The sequence below is a fragment of the Pleurodeles waltl genome, chromosome 9 (genome assembly GCF_031143425.1).
Source record: "Pleurodeles waltl isolate 20211129_DDA chromosome 9, aPleWal1.hap1.20221129, whole genome shotgun sequence".
NCBI lineage: Eukaryota > Metazoa > Chordata > Amphibia > Caudata > Salamandridae > Pleurodeles > Pleurodeles waltl.
Window position 1 is genome coordinate 873,212,847 of NC_090448.1, and position 23,960 is coordinate 873,236,806.

General features: G+C 45.6%; 1 protein-coding gene across 5 annotated transcripts in view; it reads right to left on the bottom strand.

Moving 5' to 3' along the window:
• DGLUCY (D-glutamate cyclase) overlaps positions 1 to 23,960 on the bottom strand; it is a 396,105-nt gene that overhangs the window by 89,468 nt on the left and 282,677 nt on the right. For all 5 annotated transcript variants that reach the window (XM_069208180.1, XM_069208181.1, XM_069208179.1 and 2 more), the window contains 2 exons: positions 21,221 to 21,419; positions 17,321 to 17,471 (listed from right to left, as the gene is read on the bottom strand). In XM_069208180.1, the coding sequence (XP_069064281.1) occupies positions 17,321 to 17,471; positions 21,221 to 21,419 (350 nt within the window). The remainder of the gene's footprint in view (positions 1 to 17,320; positions 17,472 to 21,220; positions 21,420 to 23,960) is intronic.

The following is a 23,960-nucleotide window of genomic DNA, read 5'->3' on the forward strand; positions in this document are numbered from 1 at the left end:
TCAAACAGACAACATTACCTACTATGAGTCTCCACGCGAAGTGGATCCATCCACATGTGATGCACCGGTTCCTGTGTTTGTTGAGACTGCTTCTGGTTATTTCATCGACCTTGATGACTTTTCTTCGACTTCATCCGCACCTGCAAGCGAAAATGCTTCAAAGACACATAGGCTGTACATATGGCTTAAAGATAACTACTTAATTTATCCATGGAATTTTCTCCGGATATTTCTGACATTGCTTGCCTTTCTTTTATGGATTGGTTTTGTGACGGTTTTCTTTCTCCTTATAAATGGTCATTATCTTCCTGAATGCTCTTCTGTCGAGCCAGTGGATGAAGTTTTAACTCCACATCTTTCCTCACATAAGGTCCGAAGAGACTTGTCCCTAGTGAACATTTCAGCAGTACCAATTCCTGATGGGAGTATTTGGGAGAAAGTTCCATTTGATATATATGGGCCTACTGAGGTCTTTCAAATTCCATCGGTTTTTAAGATTTCAATGACTGATGTAATTACACCTAGTGTTGTTTCTGATGACTGAGATGTTCAAACAGTTGATTTCATGCTTGATGAATTGCAGGATTACACTGTATGTGAAAGTGATGATCACTAACAAATAATTATGGGGACATGTTCTGTTATAATAATTGGGGACATTACTACCTGCACATGGCAACTAGACACAGATCAATATTTAATTACACACAGTGGGAACACTGTTCAACTCCATCCGTGGGGAGCCCAAAGCATTATATAGATACATTCACATATTTTTCTGGGCATGACATTAAGAATGCAGAATCATACTACTTCAAGTTACCACCTTCTAACATTAGGAAAACTTTGCTAACAAACACAAAATTGATATATTCAGATTCCTTTGTTTCCCAACTTGCAGTTGAAGGATACAAATACTGGAAGAACACTATTGATGTAAAGAGTGTATGGGGAACATACGATTGGCAAATTCAGGGTAGGGAAGCCTTATTCAGAGCATGCCTTATTCCTGTCCAAATGATCTTTTTAAATGACACAATCCAACAGACATCCTGTCTAGGTTTAGCAAAAATGAAAGAAATGAATGCGTCCAGTATTCCCACACTGGCAAAATTAAGTAGTTGGCAGTCCTTCTTGAACGTCACCGAGGAAGAATTAGATGCAAAAGAGCAGGCTGGTACCTATAATTCTTCACTTTCCAGTCCCGGCGGGTGGTTATTGTGGCCAATACACACAAATGGGTATCAGGCGCGTTTTGTTAATTCCTCAGGGGGGTTTCAAGATTAGCTGGACGGACCCTCGCTTTGTCTTGGGTCAACACTCGGGTATAGTTACCACATACAGTGTGGGTAATCTGTGCCAACAATGGTTGCAGACGAACACCTTAGCAGCAGTTAAAGAACATCTTAATACACTTTTTGAGGTCTCAGACTAACAAGAGTTCTTCTTAGGTCCCAGAAAGCCACGCTCTAAAAGATTAATCTAAGTCATATACAATGGGATTTGGAAGCTTTCTCAAGTGGAAGCAGCTGAGCGTTTAAGGCAGATAGATAAGGAAATTTGGAAAAGGTTTTAGCTATTGTCGATAATGGCATGAATACTGTGTACAACAGAATATATTCCTTTAATAACGTAGTGTCATCTGCTATAGACATCATTCAGAATATGTACTTTTTACATTGTGGACAAAGTCAACTGTGTTCCATCATGCAGTTAGGTTGGACACTACAGATTCTGAAAAATGGCCACATTCCATGGAAGTACATTAACAGTAGCGACCTGTATGCAGCTTTTAATTTATCCAGGAAACAACAGACAATTGCTAAAAGGGAAGCAAGTTTCACCATACTTAACATAGAAAAGCTAGAAAAGACACCTTTCACGGTTGCAGAAAGTTCTTCGACAGTATGGCTTGTGTATGGCATTATATATCTGCCCATCTCCACTTTTAGTTTTTCGAAATGCTTGAAACATCTTGCAGTGGGCAGATACGAGCGGCTAGGCGATAGCTGTATTAAAGAAGAGTGGGAGTTGCCCTTTGAATATAAATGTCTGAACGGCGAAACAGAGGTCTTTCTCACGGGAGTGAATGTGAGACTACTGTTAGTCATTCAATGATTCGCAAACAGGTGTCCCTTCATGGCCTTTGCAATGCAGGGGTTGCAAACTTGGCCTGTTTTCTGAAGGGTACTCCTGTCCCTTTGATTCATCCAGCATTTCATATACTTTCAAATGGAAGTTATGTGGTCCTGAAGCTGTTGCAGTAAGAGACCAAGATTTGCCTATGCAGTCTCAGTCTCTAAGATTGTAACGTGTTGCGGACATGTTTTATCCCCCCCACAAAAGAGAAAGAGTAGCAGAAATGTGGCCTCACATTGATATTAATAATGTAAATTATGGAGGGAAGGCATTATGGAGTGGTGCAGGTGTGGGGCAGAAACAACAAGGGGGATAAGTGTTAGATGCAACCAAGTAGGTTGGGGTGATTTTTTTTAAAGTAGGTGGGAAGAAATAATATTGATGCAAAAACAACACAGGGGTACTCAGGTGGGGGAGGAACAATACGGGGAACAAGGCGAGAAGCTATATGGTGACCAGGGGTAGAATCAACATGAGGTCAAAGGTGGGAGGTAGGCAAAACATGGGGTGCGGCTGGGGCGTCAAACAGGTGAAGAAGAGCAACATGGAGCTGGCGGGGTGAAAGCACATAGGTAAGAAAGCAACACGCAGTGCGGGGGAGTAGCACATGAAGAAGACGGTAGGAAAACACATGCACTCTCGCAGAGTGTCTAAACAAAACGAAAAAAGAAGTGCCTCAAAAAGTGAACTGAAGGTGAGCAATGGGTGGGCTATAAACCCACTGTAAGATAAATATATATCTCGCAACAGAAATCACATGTACTATCTCACACAAAACCTAAAAACAGGTGGTACATTAGAATGATGTCTCAGCTAAACCATGTTCCTCGTTGCACAGCACACGCATTAAGAGCACCAATTACAAATCCTACAATATCACAATGACAAATCCTACAATTCCACCTGCAAGTCCCCAGACCCTTGTGTCTGATACACACAAAATAGTTGCAATGAAGTGCAGTAAACCACCATTCATTTCGCTTAACCTATATTAAAGGAAGCCTGGTTCCCAGTGGCATCCGTGCGGCCAAGCTAAGTTTGATGAAACACCAGTGTTTGCAGGTCATTAGAGGCAGGATACACAGAAACAGCCAGAATCCTGTAATGATGCAGTTCAATCTCTAGACCTATTCCCTAGGGGCTTCCCTGTAAAGATGCAGCAACAACGCTACATAAATCTTTAATGACTCTCAGAACCAACCTCTTCACCAGCCAATTGTAAGTGAAGAGGGGGCTGAAAACACTTTTTTGCATTTGTAATTAGGATTTTGTTGTTTGTGACAGGATAAATTACAATAGTTGTTTAACACTGCCTTATAAAATAGTCACTCTGTAGTCATGTTGCAAACAATCCTATTTGTTAAGACAGAAGACAGAATTCCTCCTTTGGCCGAGAACAACAAGCAAAATATTAGAACAAACCTGGCTCAGTACCATGAATCTTGATGGCTTTGAACCTCAACTTTTACTGAATTCCAAGTCACTCGGATTCACCTGGAACACATTGCAAAAAACACAAAGATGGCTTGGTACCAGCTCTCTCTTCTAAAAAAAGAAATGATGTCTTCCAGAAAGAGACTTCAGAACTAATGTGGTAGTGTCTTGCTTCTGAACAGTGGTAATGCTCTGCTCAATGGCCTCCCAGACTCTATACACTGGCAGCACATACCAGCACGCTGCAGCACACCTCATCCTGGGTGGGAAGAAATTAATCACACACCTCCCAGCCGGATGGAACCACAATGGCTCCCTTCCCCATCTCACCCCATCTTCAAAAGGAACTGTATTATTTACAGAGCCATCATGACAGACACCCCTGTTTTCCTGAAGACAAGCTCAGCTTCTCTGGTGGTTCTCAGCACACTCGCTGCCAGGACACAATCAAACTGTAGAATAACAAGTATAAAAAAACAAAAAAACAAGGCAACAGGCCTTTTCCATTGAATTATCCAGAATCTAGAAAAATGGTTCTCAACCTGTGGTCCGGGTACCCCGGGGGGTCCGCAAAGCCTCCTCAGGCGGTCTATGACTGATTAACAGATTCATAAAGTGTATATTAAGTAGCTAAAGAAACAATTGAAATTTTTAAAACTTACTGTAAATGTCAAGGAATTAGAAATTGGAGGCTAAAAATGAATTAGTATCCTCAGATTGATTTGCGGGGGCACTGCAGGTGCATCAAATAGAATATAGTATGGATGATGTGTGGCTTCAATTAAATTTAGAAAAGCTCCAACATTCCTAATAAAAATACAAAAGTTATTGCTTTTATTTTATTTGTTTTGCAAATTAAATAAAATGTGTTATCATTTGAGTGTGTGTTTGATGGAATGCTTGTTTCTGTATTTTTTTTGCATTGTTTTGAGGTTCAAATCATTGACAATGTTTAGGCTGGAGTCCCGGGCTTCCACTAATGACTCAGTGGGAGGTACCCCGATTCCAATAATGATTCAGTGTGGGTCCCCGGGTTCCAGTAATGATAAGGTGGGGGTTCACAGAAGCCAAAAGGTTGGGAACTACTCACCTCGAACCTCCCTGTATCATCAGTACCATCCCTGTGCTGCTCCAATTTAGGAACATTACATCACAATGCAGTAACAGCTACCTCTCCTATAACTCGCTGACTGTGCGATTGCTTTTCACATTGTCTAGTAGTCTGCTACCTTTTTGGCTAGGTTGATGGCAAATACCAAATAGGTACATACCATATACATATATTTACCAAATCAGAAAAATACAAATGCTTTAATGTAATTTTAGCACTGAAGCTATGAAAAAGTAAAGAAAGATGGAAGAGACTGGGAAAGGAAGAAAGTGTATAGTCCTCCAGATGGAATCAGTTGGGTAACGAAGAGGCAGATGTGGAATTGGATGATCAAATTACCCCTTTTAAATGAAACACATCCACAGACAGTCACGCTGCAGCCCCATCTTCATCACCCATTCAAGCACCTTGCACAAGCACCTTACGCAGTCCATGACAGGTACAAACAGGAATCGCTGATCAAAAATAGATGACATAACACTGTTTTTGAAGCACATATATTAAACTGAATTGTCTCTAGGCACTGGAGGTAAAGGCCCTAAATTAAAAGGTAGTATCAATGCTTCTCTAGAAATTATGGGAAACTCCTATTTTACCCAAACAGCAAACCAAATAAATGTAATCAATGTACCAGCAATACCACATTTTACCTGTTAAAATGCCTGCCATACTAAAATGCTGCATGATGACTGGCTCCTCGTCAAACAATATCTGATAGGAAAATGTACAAAGAACTTTGGCATGCCTCTTCATAGATCCACTGTCAGAACTGCTGCAACGATTAAATGTGCTCCATGCTAAATTATATTTTGCTTCTGGACAGCTCTTTATACACAGAAGTGAGACAAATTATCTGGCCATTTGCTCTTATCTGGTGTCAGCATTAAAGGTGTCCTAAGACTGCTGCCTTACCGTGCCATATGAAAGCATGGCCCAATGCACTGTCTACATCTCTAAGCAGATTTACCTGAAAGCTCACTGAAAAACAAGCATTGGGAAGGCCAATAGTTCTCGCCTATACAAGAGCTATTGGCTTTGGCAATATGTTATGCCAAGCTGTACACCAGTTCGGTTGCTGTTCAGCATGGCTTGAGGGTGGTGTGAAGTGTTGTAAAGTAGAGTGATTTGTTGGTGCATAGTATCGTAGAAAGGAGTAGGGGAGTAGAGTGATGTAGAGATGAGAAGAGTTCAGTAGCACAGTGTTGTAGACTGCAGTAACGTACAGTGGAGTGGCATATGGTAGAGTGGAGTAGGGTGGAATAGGGCGGAGTGGGTTAGAGTGGATTAAGGTAGTGGGATGGATTAGATTCTAGTAGGTGGACTGAAATGGGATGAGGTGGATTGGACTGAGGTGGGTTGGAGTGGAGTGGAAAGGACTGGATTACTCTGGATTGGGGTGGGTGGAGTGGACTGGATTGATAGGGCAGAGGTGGGGTGGAATGGATTGGGGTGGAGTGGATTACAGTGGGGTGATCTGGAGTGGGGTGACTGGAGTGAGGTGGACTGAATTGGACTGGAGGGGGAGGAGTGGGGTATATTGAATTGGAGTGGGGTGGATTGGACTGGAGTGAGCTGGATTGGACTAGAGTGGAATGGACTGGACTGGAGTGGGGTGGATTAGACTAGAGTGGGGTGGGTCCGTCGGTTGAACCAGAGTGGGGTGGACTGGACAGGAGTGGGGTGGACTGGACAGGAGTGGGGTGGATTTTACTGGACTGGGGTGGATTGGTTGGAGAGAGATGGATTGGTGTGGAGTGAGGTGGATTGAAGAGGGTGGGTTGGATTTGAGTGGGGTAGGATGGATGGATTGAACTGAGTTGGGTGGACTGAACGGGGTGGGAGGATTGGAGTAGAAGTGGATTGCATTGGAGTGGGTGGTAAGGGGTGGGGTGGGGTGAATCGGAGTGGGGTGGACTGGATTGCAGTCGATTGGAGTGGGTACACTGAAATGAGGCAGGGAGTTGGATTGGGGTGGGGTGGAGAGTGGGGTGGGTGGGTTGGAGTGGGGTGGGTTGAGTGAGGTGAAATGGATTGAATGACGCAAACTGGATTGTACCAGATTAGGGTGGACTCGATTGATGTGGAGTGAGGTTGATTGGGGAGAAATGGATTAAAGTGGGGTTGCCTAGACTGGAGTGAGGTGGATTGGATTGAGTGGGGTGGATTGGAGTCAATCGGATTGGGTTGGGGCAGACTGATGTACGGTGGGGTGGACTAAATTGGGTTGGGTGGATTGGAGTGGGGTGGACTGGATTAGGGTGATCTGGATTGGCTTGAGGTGGATGGGATTGGGGTGTGGAATTGGAGTGGTGTGTGAGGACTGGAGTGTGATGGGTTTGATTGGAGTGGAATTTTTAAAGTGGGGTAGATTTGACAATGGTGTGTTTGATTGGGGTGGACTGGTTTGGTGTGGCATGGACTGGATTTGAGTGGGGTGGTTTATTGTGGAATGGGGTAGATTAGATTGGAGTGGGGTGGGGTGGATTAAGCCGATTTGGAGTGGGGCAGGTTAGAGTGGGGCACATTGTTTTGGGTTGCAGTGGAGCAAATTGTTTTGGATCGGAATGGGGCAGATTGTTTTGGATTGGAGTGGGGCAGGTTATTTTGGCTTGGAGCGGGGCAGATTATTTTGGATTGGGGTGGGCCAGACTGGAGTGGGGCAGATTGTTTTAGAGTGGGACACATTTTTTTTTTTTAGGTTGGAGCGGGCAGATTGTTTTGGATTAGAGTGGGAAACATTGGTGTCAGACAGATTGTTTTTGGTTGCAGTGGAGCAGATTGTTTTGGATTGGAGTAGGGCAGATTGTTTTGAATTGGAGTGGTGCAGATTATTTTTAATTGGAGCAGGGCACATTTTTTGGAGTGATATGGGCATATTGTTTTGGATTAGAGTGGGGCAGATTGCTTTGGAATGGAGTGGGGCAGGGTGGAGTGGGGCTGAATGTTTTGGGTTGCAGTGGAGAAGATTGTTTTGGATTGGAGAGGGGCAGACTGGAGTGGGGCAGATTGGTTTGGATTGGAGTGGGGCAGGTTATTTTGGACAGGAACAGGGTGGTTTGTTTTGGATTGTGGTGAGCCAGACTGGAGTGGGGGAAGATTCTTTTGGAGTGTGCAGATTTTTTTTTTTTTAGATTGGAGGGGGGCAGATTGTGGTGGATTGGAGAGGGACAGACTGGAATGGGGTCGACAGAAGTGGGGCGGATTGTTTTGGATTAAAGTGTGGTGGACTGCAGTGGGACAGATTGTTTTGGATTTGGATTGGAGTGAGACAGATTGGAGTGTTGGCAATTGTTTTGGACTGGAGTGGGACCGGTTGTTTCAGAATGGAGTGGGCAAAGTTTTTTAGATTGGAGTGGGGCAGATTGATTTGGAGAGACCTTTTGGATTGGAGTGGAGCAGATTGCTTTGGGTTGCAGTGGAACATATTTGAGTGGGGCTGATTGTTTGGGACTGGAGTAGGGCTGATTGTTTTGGTTTGGAGCAGGGCAGATTGTTTTGGAATGGAGTAGGGCAGGGTGGAGTGGTGCAGACTGTTTTGGGTTGCAGTGGAGAAGATTGTTTTGGTTTGGAGAGGGACAAATAGGAGTGGGGCATATTGTTTTGGATTGGAGGGGAGCAGATGATTTTGGACAGGAGCAGGGTAGGCTGTATTGGATTGTGGTGGGCCAGACTGGAGTGGGGGAAGATTCTTTTGGAGCGGGGCAGATGATTTTCTTTTTTTTGGATTGGAGCGGGCAGATTGTTGTGAATTGGAGAGTAAGAGACTGGAATGGAGTCGACAGAAGTGTGGTGGATTACAGTGGGACAGATTGTTTTGGATTTGGATTGGAGTGGGGCAGATTGGAGTGTTGGCAATTGTTTTGGACTAGAGTGGGACTGGTTGTTTCAGAATGGAGTGGGCAGATTTTTTTAGATTGAAGTGGGGCAGATTGAATTGGAGAGGCCTTTTGGATCGGAGTGGGGCAGATTGATTTGGATTGGAGTGGGACGGATTGTTTTGGATTGGAGTGGAGCAGACTGCTTTGGACTGCAGTTGAGCAGATTTGAGTGGGGCAGGTTGTTTTGGATTGAAGTGGGGCAGATTGTTTTGGATTGGAGTGGGGTAGATCGTTTTGGATTGGAGTGTGACAGATTGTTTTAGATTGGAGTGGGGCAGATTGATTTTGAGTGAGGCAAATTGTTTGGACTGGGGCAAATTGGAGTGGTGCAGATTGTTTTGGATTCAGTGGAGCAGATTGTTTAAAGTGGTGAAGATTGTTATGAATTGGAGATTGTTTTGGATTGGGCTGGGGTGGGGAAATGTGTTTGGATTGGAGAGCGGAAGATTCTTTTGGATTGGAGTGGGACACGTTATTTTGGTATGGGGCAGATTGTTTTAGAGAGGAACTGATTGTTTTAAAGAGGGACAGATTATTTTCGATTGGAGTGGGCAAATTATTTTCGATTGGAGTGGGGCAGATTGTTTTGAACTGGAGTGGGGCAGACTGGAGTGGGCGGATTGGAGTATGGTGGGTTGGGAGGATTGGGGTGATGTGGATTGGATTGGGTGACTGGGGTGGATTGGGTTGATCTGGGGTAGATTGGACTGATTGGTGTGGACTGATGTGGGGTGGACTGGCGTTGATTAGAGTAGGGCAGATTGGATTTGATGGGAGGGATTCGGGTGTAATGGACGATTATGTGCTAAAGCATAGTTTCAGAAAGTATATATAACAAAGAAATAATGCTGCTTTGCAATATTTAGAATAAGTTAATCGTCATCATTTTAGAACAGTGCCCACGAGCAAAAACAAAGCAAAACATGAGTGCAAAGTGTAAAGATGTAAAAGGTAATATTGTATCAGTTTAAATCTAGTATTTTTAGCATACTGTAATGTGAATGCCCACTCCGTATCAGTAATATCTCTACCTATATCAGTCACCCATTTTGTTCTCAGTGTATCTAAGGATGTGTGAAGATGTGCTCAGAGCCCTCGGTATAGCCATCTAATCAGATGTCAGCCATGTCCTATTGTGTGCAGTGCCTGTAGAACTTCATGCATGTCTGATTCAGTGCCTTGTGGTGCCCAGTGAGTGGGTACATAGGTCAGTATTTGAACATATGTTAGAAAAAGGGTGTCAGGCAACCCCTGTGCTTGCGCAAAGTCAGGGTGCAGCATTAACATGCCATCCTCAAATAGGTCCCCTAGTGTCTGCGGTCCCTTTTGTTCCCACGCTCAAAGTACTGTTGCCGTAATCGTCCCTGAGGGGTAGGGAGCCCACGTAGTGGTATGTTGGGTGCATAGGGGGTTGCAGAGGCTGTGTACCGCCAGCTTCCTGTAATCCTCCACTGTTCACAATTGTAAAGTAGCCCCAGAGGGTAATGTTGGAGACTCAGGACATATAAAACTATGAATGAAGCCCTTCGCCCACAATGTTTCCGTACTCTTCCAGATTATGGCCGGCTAGCCAGTAGGCCAGCCATTGGAGCTGGCCCGCTATACAATAGGCCTTAAAGTCTGGGGCTCCCAATCCCCCGATGGCTGGCGGCAGCTGCAGTTTTGTCAGGCCTACGCGACGACGACCTCTCCCCAGATGAGATCAACCAGTAAGGAGTTCAATGTTCGAAATATGCCAGGTGGAACCATGATCGGTAAGTTAACAAAATGGTATAAAACCCGGGGCAACATCACCATTTTCGCTAGTGCCACCCTCCCTGCTGCCGAAAGCCATAGAGTGATCCAAAAATCAACGTGGGTCCGGAGCGAAGCTATCGTCCGGCTTAAATTCCCTTCTAGCAGCTCCGCCTGGTCCCGGTACACGCGGATACCAAGATAGCGGAAGGATACCGGTGCCACAGCAATGGTCATGGATCCAAATTGGACCGAAGGTTCCGAATAGGTGCCCCGGAAGGAGTATGCATAGAATTTATCGGGGCTGATCTGAAGCCCTGATAGGTGGGCTAACCTAGAAAAAATCTGTTCTGCCATCTCCGTGTCGGGCCTCAAATCCCTAAAATATAGTATCATATCATCTGCGTACAAGGAGCACGTGTGGATAGTGGGGTGAAGCAAAATGCCCAATCGGTCGCGCTATGGCGAAGGTGTTGTGCTAATGGTTCCAATGCCAATACAAACAAAAGGGGGGACAGAGGACAGCCCTGCCTAGTCCCATGACATACGGGGTAAGAGGCAGATATGTGTGCGCCCGTCTTGGCCCTGACAGTCGGTGCCGTGTATAGAAGCTTCACCAACCATATAAAAGCTGGGGGTATGCTTAGGCTTCCAGAGAGTCCAGCATATAGTTCCAGCTGAGTGTGCCAAATGCTTGCCGCATATCTAAGGAGATACAACCGGCATGCGGATACTTATGTTTTGTCTCATCCATCAATTGAAATAGACGGCGGATATTCATCGATGTGCCACGGTGGGGCACAAATCCACATTGTTCTGTGTGTAGTAAATGCGGAAGAAGTGGGAGTAATCTGCGCTGTAATATTTTACTAATGAGTCTATATTCGGTATTTAAAATAGACAAGGGCCTGTATAAAGACATTCGTGTAGGGGGTCGATCTAGTTTAAGAAGAGAGGTCACCACCGCTTCAAGATTTGTTACCGGGAGCATGCCTTCCTCAAGAGACCCATTATATAACTTCTCTAATTGAGGGAGGAGACGATTAGCGTATGTGGCATAGAATTCCACCGGTAGTCTATCGGATCCGGGCGGATTAGTTTAGCAAGAAGAGTACCCGGTTTATCTGCCTCTGCATGTGCCCTTTAGGTGTAAGCTTTGTTATCCACAACCATCAAACGATCCAGAAGCTCTGCATGACGGATCCGCACTGTTTGTGATTGCTATGTCTTAGTGTTATCTAGGGCTGCCTCTCATTCCATAGCGCCCAAAGTTTCCTCTACAGCTGTAAGGTCATGTAGAATTTCGGCCCGTGCTCCCACCCTCATGAAAATAAGGGATCCCCGTATGGCGACTTTGAAGGCCTCCCAATCAATCAATGGGGAAGAGGTAGTGCCTGTGTTTTCTAAAAAGAATGTGTCGATAGTCTTGGCTAGGCTATCTCTACAAGCCGTGTCCGACAATAGCATGGGCTGTAGGCTCCATGTTGGTATTGGGGTGGGCACCCGTCCCCAGGCCAGCAGGATCTCCAGCGGGTTATGGTCAGAGAACGCCTTAACCAGGCATGTAGCATGCCTTATATGCGACTGCAGACTGGAAGTGCACAAGAGGCGGTCTAACCTGGATTGGAGCATGTGCGGGTAGGACTAAAAGGAGTATTCCCTCGCTTTTGCATTACGGCTCCTCCATACATTCACCAGAACCCATCCGTCAACCCAGTGTCTAAATGCTTTGGCGTGGTGAATCGGTGCCGCGCTTGGGAGGGTTGGGTGGTAACGGTCAAGGAGAACATCTAGTACTGCATTTGAGTCCCCTCCCAACATCCATGGAATGTGAGACCAGTCCACTAACATGGTAGATATACGGGCATAGAAAGCCTCCTGTTCTTAGTGCGGTGCATAAAAACATCCCAGCACAATTTGTTCCCCATCCAGTAGTCCCCTGAGGAGTATGTATCTAACCTGTGTGTCTATTTTTGTGTCCTGCACTGAAAATAGAATCCCCGCCCTTATCCATATGGCGGCTCCTCAAACATACGCCGAGAATGACGTCTAAAATAATTGTCCCGCCATTTGCGCTTCAGCTTTAGGGCTTCTGGTGTAGTAAGGTGTGTTTTCTGTAGGAAGGCAAGGTGGGTGTGTCGTCTGTGCAATTGTGCCAGCACCCTATGTCGCTTATGGTGTGACCCCAGCCCTCTAATATTTCAAGTAATTATATTATAAGATTTAGTGCTTGTGGCCATGGCAGTTAGAGTGGGTAATGGTGAGCAATTCTGTTCCCATGGCTTTGCTGTATCCTCCCAGTGTTTCCAGGATGACGGAAGCATTATAACAACAAAAAACACCCTTACCCAATTCGTGGTCCAGCATGCAAAACAGTACTCGACCAGTACATCAAATACAACCAAACTGTGACAACATAAAAATTGTCTTGCTTATGCTAGTGTGGTACTTAAGGCCATACTCCAACATGCCAAGAGTCCTGACACAATATGTGGACCCAGGACATAAAGTACTCACATATTAAGTCCCAGCTTCTAGCTAATAATACAATCATGTAGCTGGTTGAGTGCTAGGTGTACGAATAATAGCTGACCACAGCATCTATATATAAGAGTCAGGGTAACAGGCTAACAGACAGTGTGATACAAAGGTCCCTCCCAGCAATATTTGCAAGATCCCCAATACGGGGACGAGCAACACTGAGTGAAACCCTCGGTCGTTCAGAGTTCATTAGCAGTCTTTGTCGTTATAGTAGGGAATAATGCTACACTGCCCTCAGTCTCAGTGTCTGAGTCTCCAGCCACAGATGATTCCGTACTGGAGCGGGCCCATGGTCCCGCAGCGTAGTAGCCAGGTGGATAACCTCCAGTTGACTCTCCTGCGCCTGTCAGGTGGACGGCCCCCCTCTGCCATTGTGCGTGGCATCCCATTTGGGGCGAACACACCGGGCCTGATGGTTCGACTGCTGGGATCCAAACTCCTGTTGTCTGTCACTCTGGTCTAGCCATTCTCCGGCTGCTGTAGGAGATTCAAACAAATGGGAACGTCCGTCATGTAGATCTTTCAACTTTGCAGGGAAGATCAATGCATATACAAGGCTGTGTATTCTGAGGTATCTTTTATCTTCCTGAAAGGAGGCCCGGAGACGCTGTACCAACAGCATGTAATCCAGATAAAGAGACACTCTAGAGCCACAACAATCGGTGCTTGTGCTTGCGCCGCTCGGAATAGAGTGTCTCTATTGCTGTAGTTCAATATTTTCGCCATTACAAGCCGGTCTTTTAGTAGGCACACAAAGCGCCCGCTCCACAGTGAAGAGGGCAGACAGGCCCTTTGGCGTCACCGACGTCTGCAGTCATGTCTCGATGAACTGCGTGGGTCGGTCTCCCTCTGTTCCCTCCGGAAGACCCACTATATGGATGTTATTTCTGCACGCCTTTCCTTCGGCATCTTCAGCACGATCCTGGAGCTGTTCCACTTACTTACGCATTTGCAGCAACAGTGTGTCATGTTCCGTTTGCTTCGGTAGTAAGATGGCCAATGTTTGCTCCATCGATTCGATTCTATGGGCCAATTTATACTAGTCGTCTTTCAACAGATTGAGGTCCGTAGTTAAAGAGCGGAGTTTCTGTTCCATAATTGCTCTGAAGCCCCATATTTCTTGCAACATAAGATCGAGCTTGTCCCCCGAGGGCTCTGCACTCATGGGGGGAACAAAGTCAAAGGGAGTGGAGGCAATTGAGGATTCTATGGGTGGGGAACACAGCTGCCCACATTCCCCAGCCTTAGGAGCTTTATTCTTATTGCGCCCCATCTTGCCTATGATTAGGCGCTTTTAGGTTGGTAACCCACACGACAGTCCAAATGTACACTCCTCACAGTTTAATGTGGACAGGGCACTTCCACTTCACTTCAGTTCCCACTCTCTATGGCTGTACGTATCCAATTTTGGGTTGCGTGGTCTACCGCTGTTGGCAGGGAGCTTTGCCGGCAGGTTGCACCGCAGGTCCACTCACCACTGCTGTCCACAAGTCTCCATATAGGAGGGCCCTCTCAGGTCCGGTGAAATCGCCTCTTTCCATCAGCCTCTGCAGTGACCCTCAAATCTGCTGTTTCCAGGGGGTGGGGGAACTGTCCCCCACCCGGCCTGTTTTCTGCACTGGACTAGTCCGTGGGCAGGCTCCCCCCCCCCCTTTCTGTGTCCACCGCCGGTGTTGCAACAGGCTCCCCTCTGGGCCCCAGCCGGGTCCCTCACGGTTGAGCGGTGGCTGTGCCCGGCCCTCCTCCGCTCGTCTCGCCACAGCAGGCAGCCTCCAGTCCGCAGGGAGGCACACCCAGGTCGCCGCGCGGACACCCGCGTCATCCCGCTGGACCTCCGCTTCCAGGTCCCACGTGCCCCCAGGGGCACCCGATCAGTACACCTGCTCAGCTGTTCCAGGCAGTGCGTCACCTCCGCTCCGCCCGGCACGGCCACTCTCCGGCAGTCCCGCGATGTCGGCGGCCCACCGCAGTGATCCGCGGGCCGCCCGGAGGCACAGAAAAGCAGGCAGGAGGCCTAGCTTTTAGCAGGCCGCAACTGTCCGCCGAGGACCGCAGGAGACAGCCTTCGCACGGCGTTCGGGCTTCGCCTCAACCCCAGCACTTCTTCAGCCTCCCTCGGGCCTGTGATGGTACCAACAACGCTCTGAGACGGGCATTCGGGTATAAGTGCTCGACCCGGAGCCGAGCCATGTTAGACGCTTGGCCACGCGCCCCCTCAGTGCTTCACAAGTTACAGTCATAGTGACAAAGGGCCATATGTTCGAACACATTTTCCCATAGGCACAAAATGGGTAAAACCCTTTGCTACATCTGGCCCAAAGCTTTTTGCGTTATGCTAGAGGTGTAACAGCTCTGTCTCACCTGAAAGACATATGTTGGAACCTTTGTAGGTTTGTACTGCATGTTTCATTATGCTAACATTGATAAAATGAGTTGTTGCATTGTGTAGCCATAGAGTTTTTAGTGCGAAAAAAAAAGTTTGTATCATATAATAGTGTAAAAAGTGATTCGTAAAAGTACAACCCACATATACCTTACATTCGTACAGAACACACATAAACCTTTTTATCTTATATAACCTTATTAACATGTTCATACTTTCATATCGCAAGTTACGTCAGATCGCCTTGCTAAGTGGCATTGTCCGTTTCTTTGTTTCTCTTGACCGGCAGCTCAGTTTGGTGAGAAATGGTGAGCGTCGAGTTGTGCTCTGACTGAAATACAACTACAATAACATTTTGCAACAGGTGCACATAGGTGAGAACAAAGAGCCACCCATGATCCCTGCCCTGCGCACTGCAGTGCGACAAGCAAACTAGAAATGTGTGTCCTCGGCTGCATGTCTCTCCGGGTTGGCATTCCGCACCGTGTCAGATTTGGCCCAAGAATAGCTGCCCTAACTGAAAACTGGCTGGTAGCCGCTGTACTATAGCACTAGTTATGGAGTTACTGAATTTAACACAGTGCTTAGGATTTCATGGATTTATTGTGCATCTCAGGCCCCTGGCTTCTGATTCGATGGCTTTCTTCTCTAGTCTTTTGTTTGTCCCCCAAAAGCAACACTTCTGTCAAACCGTTTCTTGAATTAATTCGTTGCATCCTTCCACCTCAGATGTCAGAACCTTGCGTTGTAGTGCATAATAGACCATTTAAAATCTCTGTATGTGACTCTCCCTGCTCTTTCTTCACTTCCTTTGGGTTCTCTGCCCTCTTCCTTAACTATTAGCCCCCGTGCACTTGTCACCGAACATGCTGGTGCGAGAGCACTCTACCCACACCTGTTTTTGCAGCAGCCATCTTTAAATGAATTTACAAATATTATAAGATGGCCAAACGTGTGCACATGAGCGGTGGACATCCTTGATTTTTTTTTCAAGAAAAAACATTCGAAGATGACAGTGCGCTGGTGCATGCCTGCTCGGTGGCTATCTTGGTATGTCTTTTCCTTATAACATAACAAAAAACATTCAAAGATTTGGGAAAGTAACAAGCGCTGACAAAGGAAATAGATAAATCCAGTCAGCCCTACTTGCCTTTCTTCTAAATCACAGGACGGCTTAAAAGCATTTGACACAACCAAGAGGTCACCTCTGATTGTTGATGAAAAAGGCAGTTTAAAAAACAGATTTCAAAAACAAATATTTCATTCATAAAGCTTTACTTAAAATGTCCGTCAATCCACTCTGTAATTTTTCATTGTATTTGATTTTTAGATATGCACTTTGGTACAATAGAGTTGACTTTGGTACAATAGAATTGTGCACATTTCTTTTTGGACAATGGAAATGCGTTTCATCACAACTCGATTTTAAAACTCTCCCTATTTCTCCACACTGTGTGCCTTTTGAGATATGCTGACAATTACAGTGACAATTTGCTAGCTTCTTATCTACGACTATTGCCTATTTCGTCTATGAACTCGCTTTCTGTCAGTTCGATCTTAGAGCCGTCTTGAACACCGCCACTTAAATATTACTGGAATCTGATTGCTCCTTTCATTGGCTTGAAAGGATGAAAGACTGAATCAGCCCTGCAGATACCGAAGCCTGTGACAAAAAGGTTGCAAAGATCTCTGCAGACGATGCTCAATCTCAGTTCAGTCTAACTTACTGGGACTGACATCATTCATCTGTCTGGAGTGATTGAGTCCACATTGATCTAGCATTCCTCGGGTAGCCTATATCGCTCCCAGGAGGTTTTAAATTGAGTGGCTTTTGCTGCCTGACGGCGGTCGATGAGGACTTTCTTCGATCTGTTTCGGCCTGCAGATCCCATATTCAAACATGGACAAGATGAGAAGATAGCTCAGTGGGTTTAACTGCGATGCTGGGATATCTGTGCAACCTGAAACTAGCCAGTATGATTGAGGTCGCGGAGTCTTTTATTAAAGCTGTGCAGCAGTGAGTTTTATTTACAGCGCTTGAAAGCTGCAGCCTGTGACAGAAACCCTCGGTCAGCGGGAGCTACACAATGTGGCCCTTACCGGGACTGCCGATGTGCACGGGGGCGCCGTGGACCGTCTGCATGGGATGCGTGGCTCTCACAGCTGCGTCCAGTTTCTCCTCCGGCACCGGCCTCATGGTGACCACCAGGGGGCAGTGGAAGCTGCCAACGCTGAAGCAAGGCACCGCTGTCTGGCAGGACAGGGAAAGAGCACAGTGTGAATTAACAAGAAAGACTCGCAGACGCGTCACAGTGAAGGCTTTAGAGATGGACAAGCTGGAGAACCCGCAAAAGGAGCCGAGCCGAGCCAAACCTGCGTCAAAACACGAGCCGAGACTGCAAAAATTGGCTTCAGACTCTCCCTTACTATCATTATCAATCAATCTGGCGATCTGCCTCAGGTTTCCGTTTCTCCCCGTCTCTCTCTTTTTTTCCTTTACCCTCCCTCAAATTTCACTCTCTCGCGTTTTCCCTCCTGCATCTCTCCTTCGTCTCTTTCTCTTCCAACCTCTCACGTTCATTCGCTCCCTATGCCACTGTCACGTCCTTATCCACTGAAGTTCCCTCCATTCTCTTTGTTGCTAAATTCCCCCTTCTTTACCTCACTTTCTCTCTCTCTTTTATAAACGCAGCCATACACACCGCTGCACCAAGTCTTTCCTTTCTATTTCCCCTCCCTTTGCGGACTATCTCATGGGCTGGCCAGAGTCAGGAGCTTTTTGCATTTTGATTGTGAGAAAGAATGTAAACAGCCAGTGGCGCTATAATGCCCCCCACCCCCGAGAATGGTGCGACAGTGCAGAGTGGGATACAGAATAAACAGAAGCTAGAAGCTCGGCTCTCTTTTGTCTCAAGACTCCCATATATGCTGTCTTTGAGCAGAGCGGTTGGGCACCAGCATGTAGGTACTCCCACCGGGTATTCCCTTTGGAGTGAGTGTGACTACAAGGGCACACCCCCCCCCCCCCCGGAATGACTCAGACCAGAGGCTAATCACTTCTATTTCTAGGACCTACCCAAATAATGAACCAGCTGTTCAGGTAGGCCTTCATACCTCCTTTATTTCACTTAGCGAGCACACCCATTAGCAGCTGTGCTCTGGGGATCCTAGACCCTGACGAATGCCCCTGACCTTCCAGCACATAGAGAGGGCAGAAACATGTTGGTCATGATTATTTTTTAGACTCTAAGAGACATAATACTCTATTGAGTCTCTCCCCCAGTTTTATCCTTACCTGCATGCACCTTTATTAAATTTAATCGATTGAAATAGGTGACACGCATGGTAATTTTATTCTAACCCTATCTGGATCCCTGAGTTTTATCCAGTAAGATTCATTTCAGCACTCCCTCTTGTTCCTTTAACAAAGAGGTTAAGTCCGCCCAGGTAGTACCATCTTACCTGGGTGGGGCTAGGTGGTCAAATGATGAAGCATGACACTATTATGTGTGTGAGACCACCTAGTCCGTAAAAGGAACTCCCCTTTGTTTAATACAGCCACCCTGATAGAGACACTCATTACACATTTCCCTTAGCACGAACCCCCACTTAGCCGGTATCAACAATTGAGGGTACACTGAGCAAGTTCCACCCTCAACTTTTACTACCCCACACCTTCAGTGGTTGACGTGACTGAATGGGCCATTACTGGAGGGTGGGAGGGAGGGGCTTGGCCCAGCCCCACTTACACTTGAATAGGCTGTGTCCTGTCTCCATACAAAGGGCTGCGGACCCATGTAGTTAGTTTGGAGCCAGGGCCAAGCAGGCAGGGTACATGTACATTTCAAAGACATGCCTCTATAAGCTTTTCCCCACTTCAAAGGCACAACTGAGTATAAATACTGGACCTCAGACACCAACTATTCAGTACACTTCTGGACCTGTGGACACTCTGCCAGGAAGAAGGACCACTGTGCTGCTGAAAGGACTGCCACTCTGCCGGACTGCTGCTCTGAAGGAACTGCTGCCGTGCTGAACTGGCCTGCTGCCCTTTTGCTTGGGTGAGAAGAGAACTTGACCTGCAACTTCACCCTTGAACACAAGACACCAGAGTGGCTCCGTGGGCTAGTCTGCTTGCCTCCTGATATGAGCCTAAAGGACATAAAGGGCTCCTAACATCCTGCACCAGCCCCTGGACCCAGCTGAAGTGAGTTCCTGACCCCAAACGGTGCTCCTCAGGTCCTGGACCCTTGGTGTGGCTCAGGGAGCTGTATTCAAGCTTTTGGGCACTTTGCGACCACGATGGGCTCGTCTGCACTGAGACCTCACAGCTCGCACTACGATTCAACGTGAAGCTCCGGCTGTTGCCTCTTTGCGCTACAGCATCAACCACTAGCAGGGGAACGTCAACGCAAAGCTTCAGCAAGGCCTGCGATGCCTGGCCTACTCTTTGTGCTACACCAGCAGCCTCCCGCGACACTCTCCCTGCTACTTGCGGCCCTCTCCGTAATGAATGGGAATCTTGGCATGGATATGAGAAGGTAAACTTTAGCAGGCCTAACATGGTACTGTGGCCAACCTGTACTCTATCGCGATCAGCCTAAAGTGTGACTCTGACCTGGTCCAGCACAACCGGATGTCCCCAGTTGGCGCTTTGTGGTTTTTGGCACTATTTTAACTAAAATCTTTAAAAATTCATAACTCCAGATCTACTAATTGGATTTGTCATTTTGGTCTTGTTTTATTTATTAAATAGTAATCTATTTTTCAAATTTGGTGTGGGACCCTTTTTCACTTTATTACAGTTTGGAGTTTTGCACAAATACTTTACACATTGCCTCTAAGTTAAGCCTGACTGCTCTGTGCCGAGTTGCCAGATGTTTGAGCACAGGTGAATTTAGGGATGGCTTGTACCCCACCTTGACAAGGATTGTGGTTGCTGCTTGACCAGGGTTCACACCCCAGTCAACCAACAACCCATTTTCTCACAGTAGGTACCCTTGGCACACTGTGGTCATTCTTGACATTATAGTGTCGGCTACTGGTGTAAATACAATACTGCCATCTTGTAAGTATACACAGCATTTTGGTGCACATCCCTGACATGTGATGGTAATACACGGGAAAGCCAAATCTAACCATGTAAGGCACATTATTATGTGAGTGGGTGATGAAAATGACAAGCTGATAGCTGAGAATAAAAGTTATGTCTCCTAAAAATGAAAAATTGGAACTTGCAACAAAAAATGTGTTTTGCAGAAAATTACAAGCTATTGTTCGATTGAACGGGTAACAACAATGACAAGCTTGTATTTGAGAAGGAAATGGGTGCATTTTAAGAAAAAGATAAATTGCTATTTGATGGCAAAATTGATGAATTTTGACAAGAGATTTAATGCTGATATTCGTAAAATAATTTATGCTATGTTGGGAGACCTATTGTTGATGCTATTTGCTTGCTGCTTTTATGGATGGTATATCATTACTCATTTAAGGCATTCCATATGGATAACACTTTTTTACATTACTGCTGCCAACTCTGGCTGACACACTCAAGTGGGTCACTAACCGTAATCCAGCAGAAAGATGAATATTAGCTGAATCTTCTAGCGTAAGAGTTTGGCACATCAGCGGGATTCTGTGGGAACGCTAGCATTGACGCAAACTAGGAGCCACAAAAAAGTGCTTTCCTGTGTATGCCTCTTCAGATCTTTGGACAAATAATGGGTTGCAAATGGATGCTACAATAACTTGTAACTCTTGACTGGAATACATTGGTTGAGTTGTTTTTGTGTAACCAGGAGATCTGATATCTAATTCTGGCTTCATCAGAGGACTCCACATTGTGATCCTAATAAAAACACAAATATCTGAGCCATAGTTCTCTTATCCGCCAAAACTGGAAGTCCACAGGGCATAATATCTGTAGTGCTATAGCATTTACAATTAGTTATAGACGTCGCACAATCCTCGGGTGGAATCTAGAATTTTTAGTCCTACCTTGTACATGCTCACGTTGCACTTCTGCTCGAGGTTTCTGACTGGTACGCCCACTTTCTGCATCGCGCTCTCAAAAGAGAAGCTGCAGCCCAGGTAAAAGGTCACCATGTTCTTAAGCTGTTCCGAATACCTCTCCAAGCTGGACAAGCTTTCCGTGAATTTACCGTTTTCATACTTTCTGTACCGCAGACAGTCGGTTCTGAGGAAAGATGGTTTCCTGAATTAACGTTTTTTAAAGTTTCTTGTTTGCATAGTGCTTTAAACTATCACAAGGTCTCCTCAAGGCACTGAAGTGAAACAAAGGAGAGCAGGGGCAAGATAGAGCTCAAGAGGCAGGAGTCTTGTGGATGGAGTGGCCTTCTACATAGCACTAATTTCTCACTGGATGGGCCAACAATTCATTGGGAGCAGCTAGGCATATGTGTCTGGTTCGTAGGTAGTAAGCAGTTAAGAGAGGCGGGACACACTAGGCCAGAAAAGGTGCAAGTAGAACAGGTAAGTTGAAGCTGAAAATCTTCGTACACATGACCTGAGTGTCTAGGTTAGAGGCAGTAGCATTTGTTTACCCTGGTGTGGAACCTGCATTTAGGAATTAAAATCTATATGGGTTTACATTGATAGCTACTTTAGTGAGGCCCCTATCCTCTTGGACCAGCGAGGGTGGAGGCTGATGGGTGCTGAGTTTCCTTTCTGGATGCATGGAGGCTATAGGACAGAGAACCCAGACCACATTGCTGCAGGATTTCCAAAACAAGAAGGAAAATGTGCAGGATCTGGGATTTATGACTAGCCGTTTCAAACATAATCCTAAAAGAGATTATCTTTCCCACATAGCAAAAAGAAATGCAAAATACTTTATTTTCTTGGTGTGCCATATTTTGGAAAATTAAGTACCTAACCCTGAAGTGAATATATATATATATATATATATATATATCCACAACAATCGGTCTTCAAAGTGGAGCACTCTGGCTGCTGGTGCACACGTGAGGGTGAAGACCACCACCCTTGTTAAATTCAAACGCAAGAAAGGTGCTGCACTCCCGGAGGTTTCTCTTTGTGGTAACCATTTATTTCTTCCAGAGAGCATGAAATCAGACCCCACAACGCGTTTCGACTATCGTCTTCCTCAAGTGGTATCTCGTCTGCATTCACATTATTAGCACAATCACAGCTTATATATGCGCGAAGCATTCTGGGACATATTTATTATTGCTGGTGCATTATATATATATTCTCCTACATTACGTAGACAGAGTCACATAGGTTACCATGTGTCTCCAAAGGAAAGCAGAGTCATAGAAGACATGGAATACAAAGCCCTGGGCAAGTGTGTCCAACATTAGTCCATTAACACCAGATCCTTGCCAGACGTTCAGGATAATCATTAACTCTGAAAATTATTCCTATTTTTCTTCATTTTATGTAAATCTATTGATAAATCTATTCCATGTACAAATCCTTAAAATCTGGTAAGGAACGAGCATAGATGGACTAACTCTAAACTTCCCTGGATTACAGGACACATATCTGCCCTTGCAGAGTATTTTAGGCAATGGCTGTACTCCTCCTTCCACCACAATGACACTCTAATGCAGTAGTTTACAACTTTTTGACTTTTGTTGACCCCCACTTTATCATTACTGGAACCCAAGGACCCCTACTGAATTACTGTTGGAATACGGGGACCCCCCCCCACTGAGCCATTCCTGGAACCCAGGCCTAAATACTGTCGATGGTTTGAACTGCAAAACAATACACAAAAAATACAGAAACACGCATTCTATCCACACATACACAAATTATAACACATTTTATTTAATTTGCAAACAAATAAAATACAAAAATAAACACTTTAACAGGATGGTTGGAGCTTTTCTAAATTCAATTGAAATCCTACATCCATAACCAGGGGGGGAAATGGGAGGAAACAGAACCACAACCACCTAATGCCTCTGATGCCTTTCCACATAACATACAAACTACTCATCCCATCAGCCAAAGCCAAATATTATACCAACACTCTTCCAGACAATCAGACATCACATCAGACCCCTGCCTCTTCCTCCCACACTAGACTACATTCATTATGGTACTACTAAACGTTCAAAGGCTGACCAGAACTGTTTCATGTCTCTAAAATATTCTAGAATAAAACTGCCTAAGGAGAACATCACATTCATATATGCTTCTGTTTTAATGAGAAGCCTGATAATAGAGTCATTCCTTTTCCGATCTCGTGGATGTTGTCTAGCTGCTCTTTGGACAATACAGAATAGGTTGTCATTTGTGCTCTTTTGAATCATTTTTAGAGTGTAAGTTACTTTTCACATATTCCTTTCCCAATTCTCTAAGAAATCATAGTGTATAGTACACAGTCTGTCCCCATTTCTAGCGTGTCTGTACTGATCCTTGAAATGGTAGAAGGGGATGAGAGAACGAGGTGAGGTAACAAGATGTTGATGTGTCTTTGCACGAGGGAAAGGCTGGCAGGAGCTTATAGTTGGAGGAAGGCGGGAGCCCCGACAAGAGCTATTGAGTCAAGACTCTACCTAATGTGTAATTAAGATGGTACTGCCTTCTCACTAAGAGACTCCATCTGTGAAAGACTCACCCTCAAGACTTAACATCTTGGGGTATTCCACAGAAATATCGACTCAAATTTTTTCTCCAATTATAATTTAGCATTCAAAATATTGTCACCATAAAAATATCACGGACCAAACTTTCGAAGATAAGT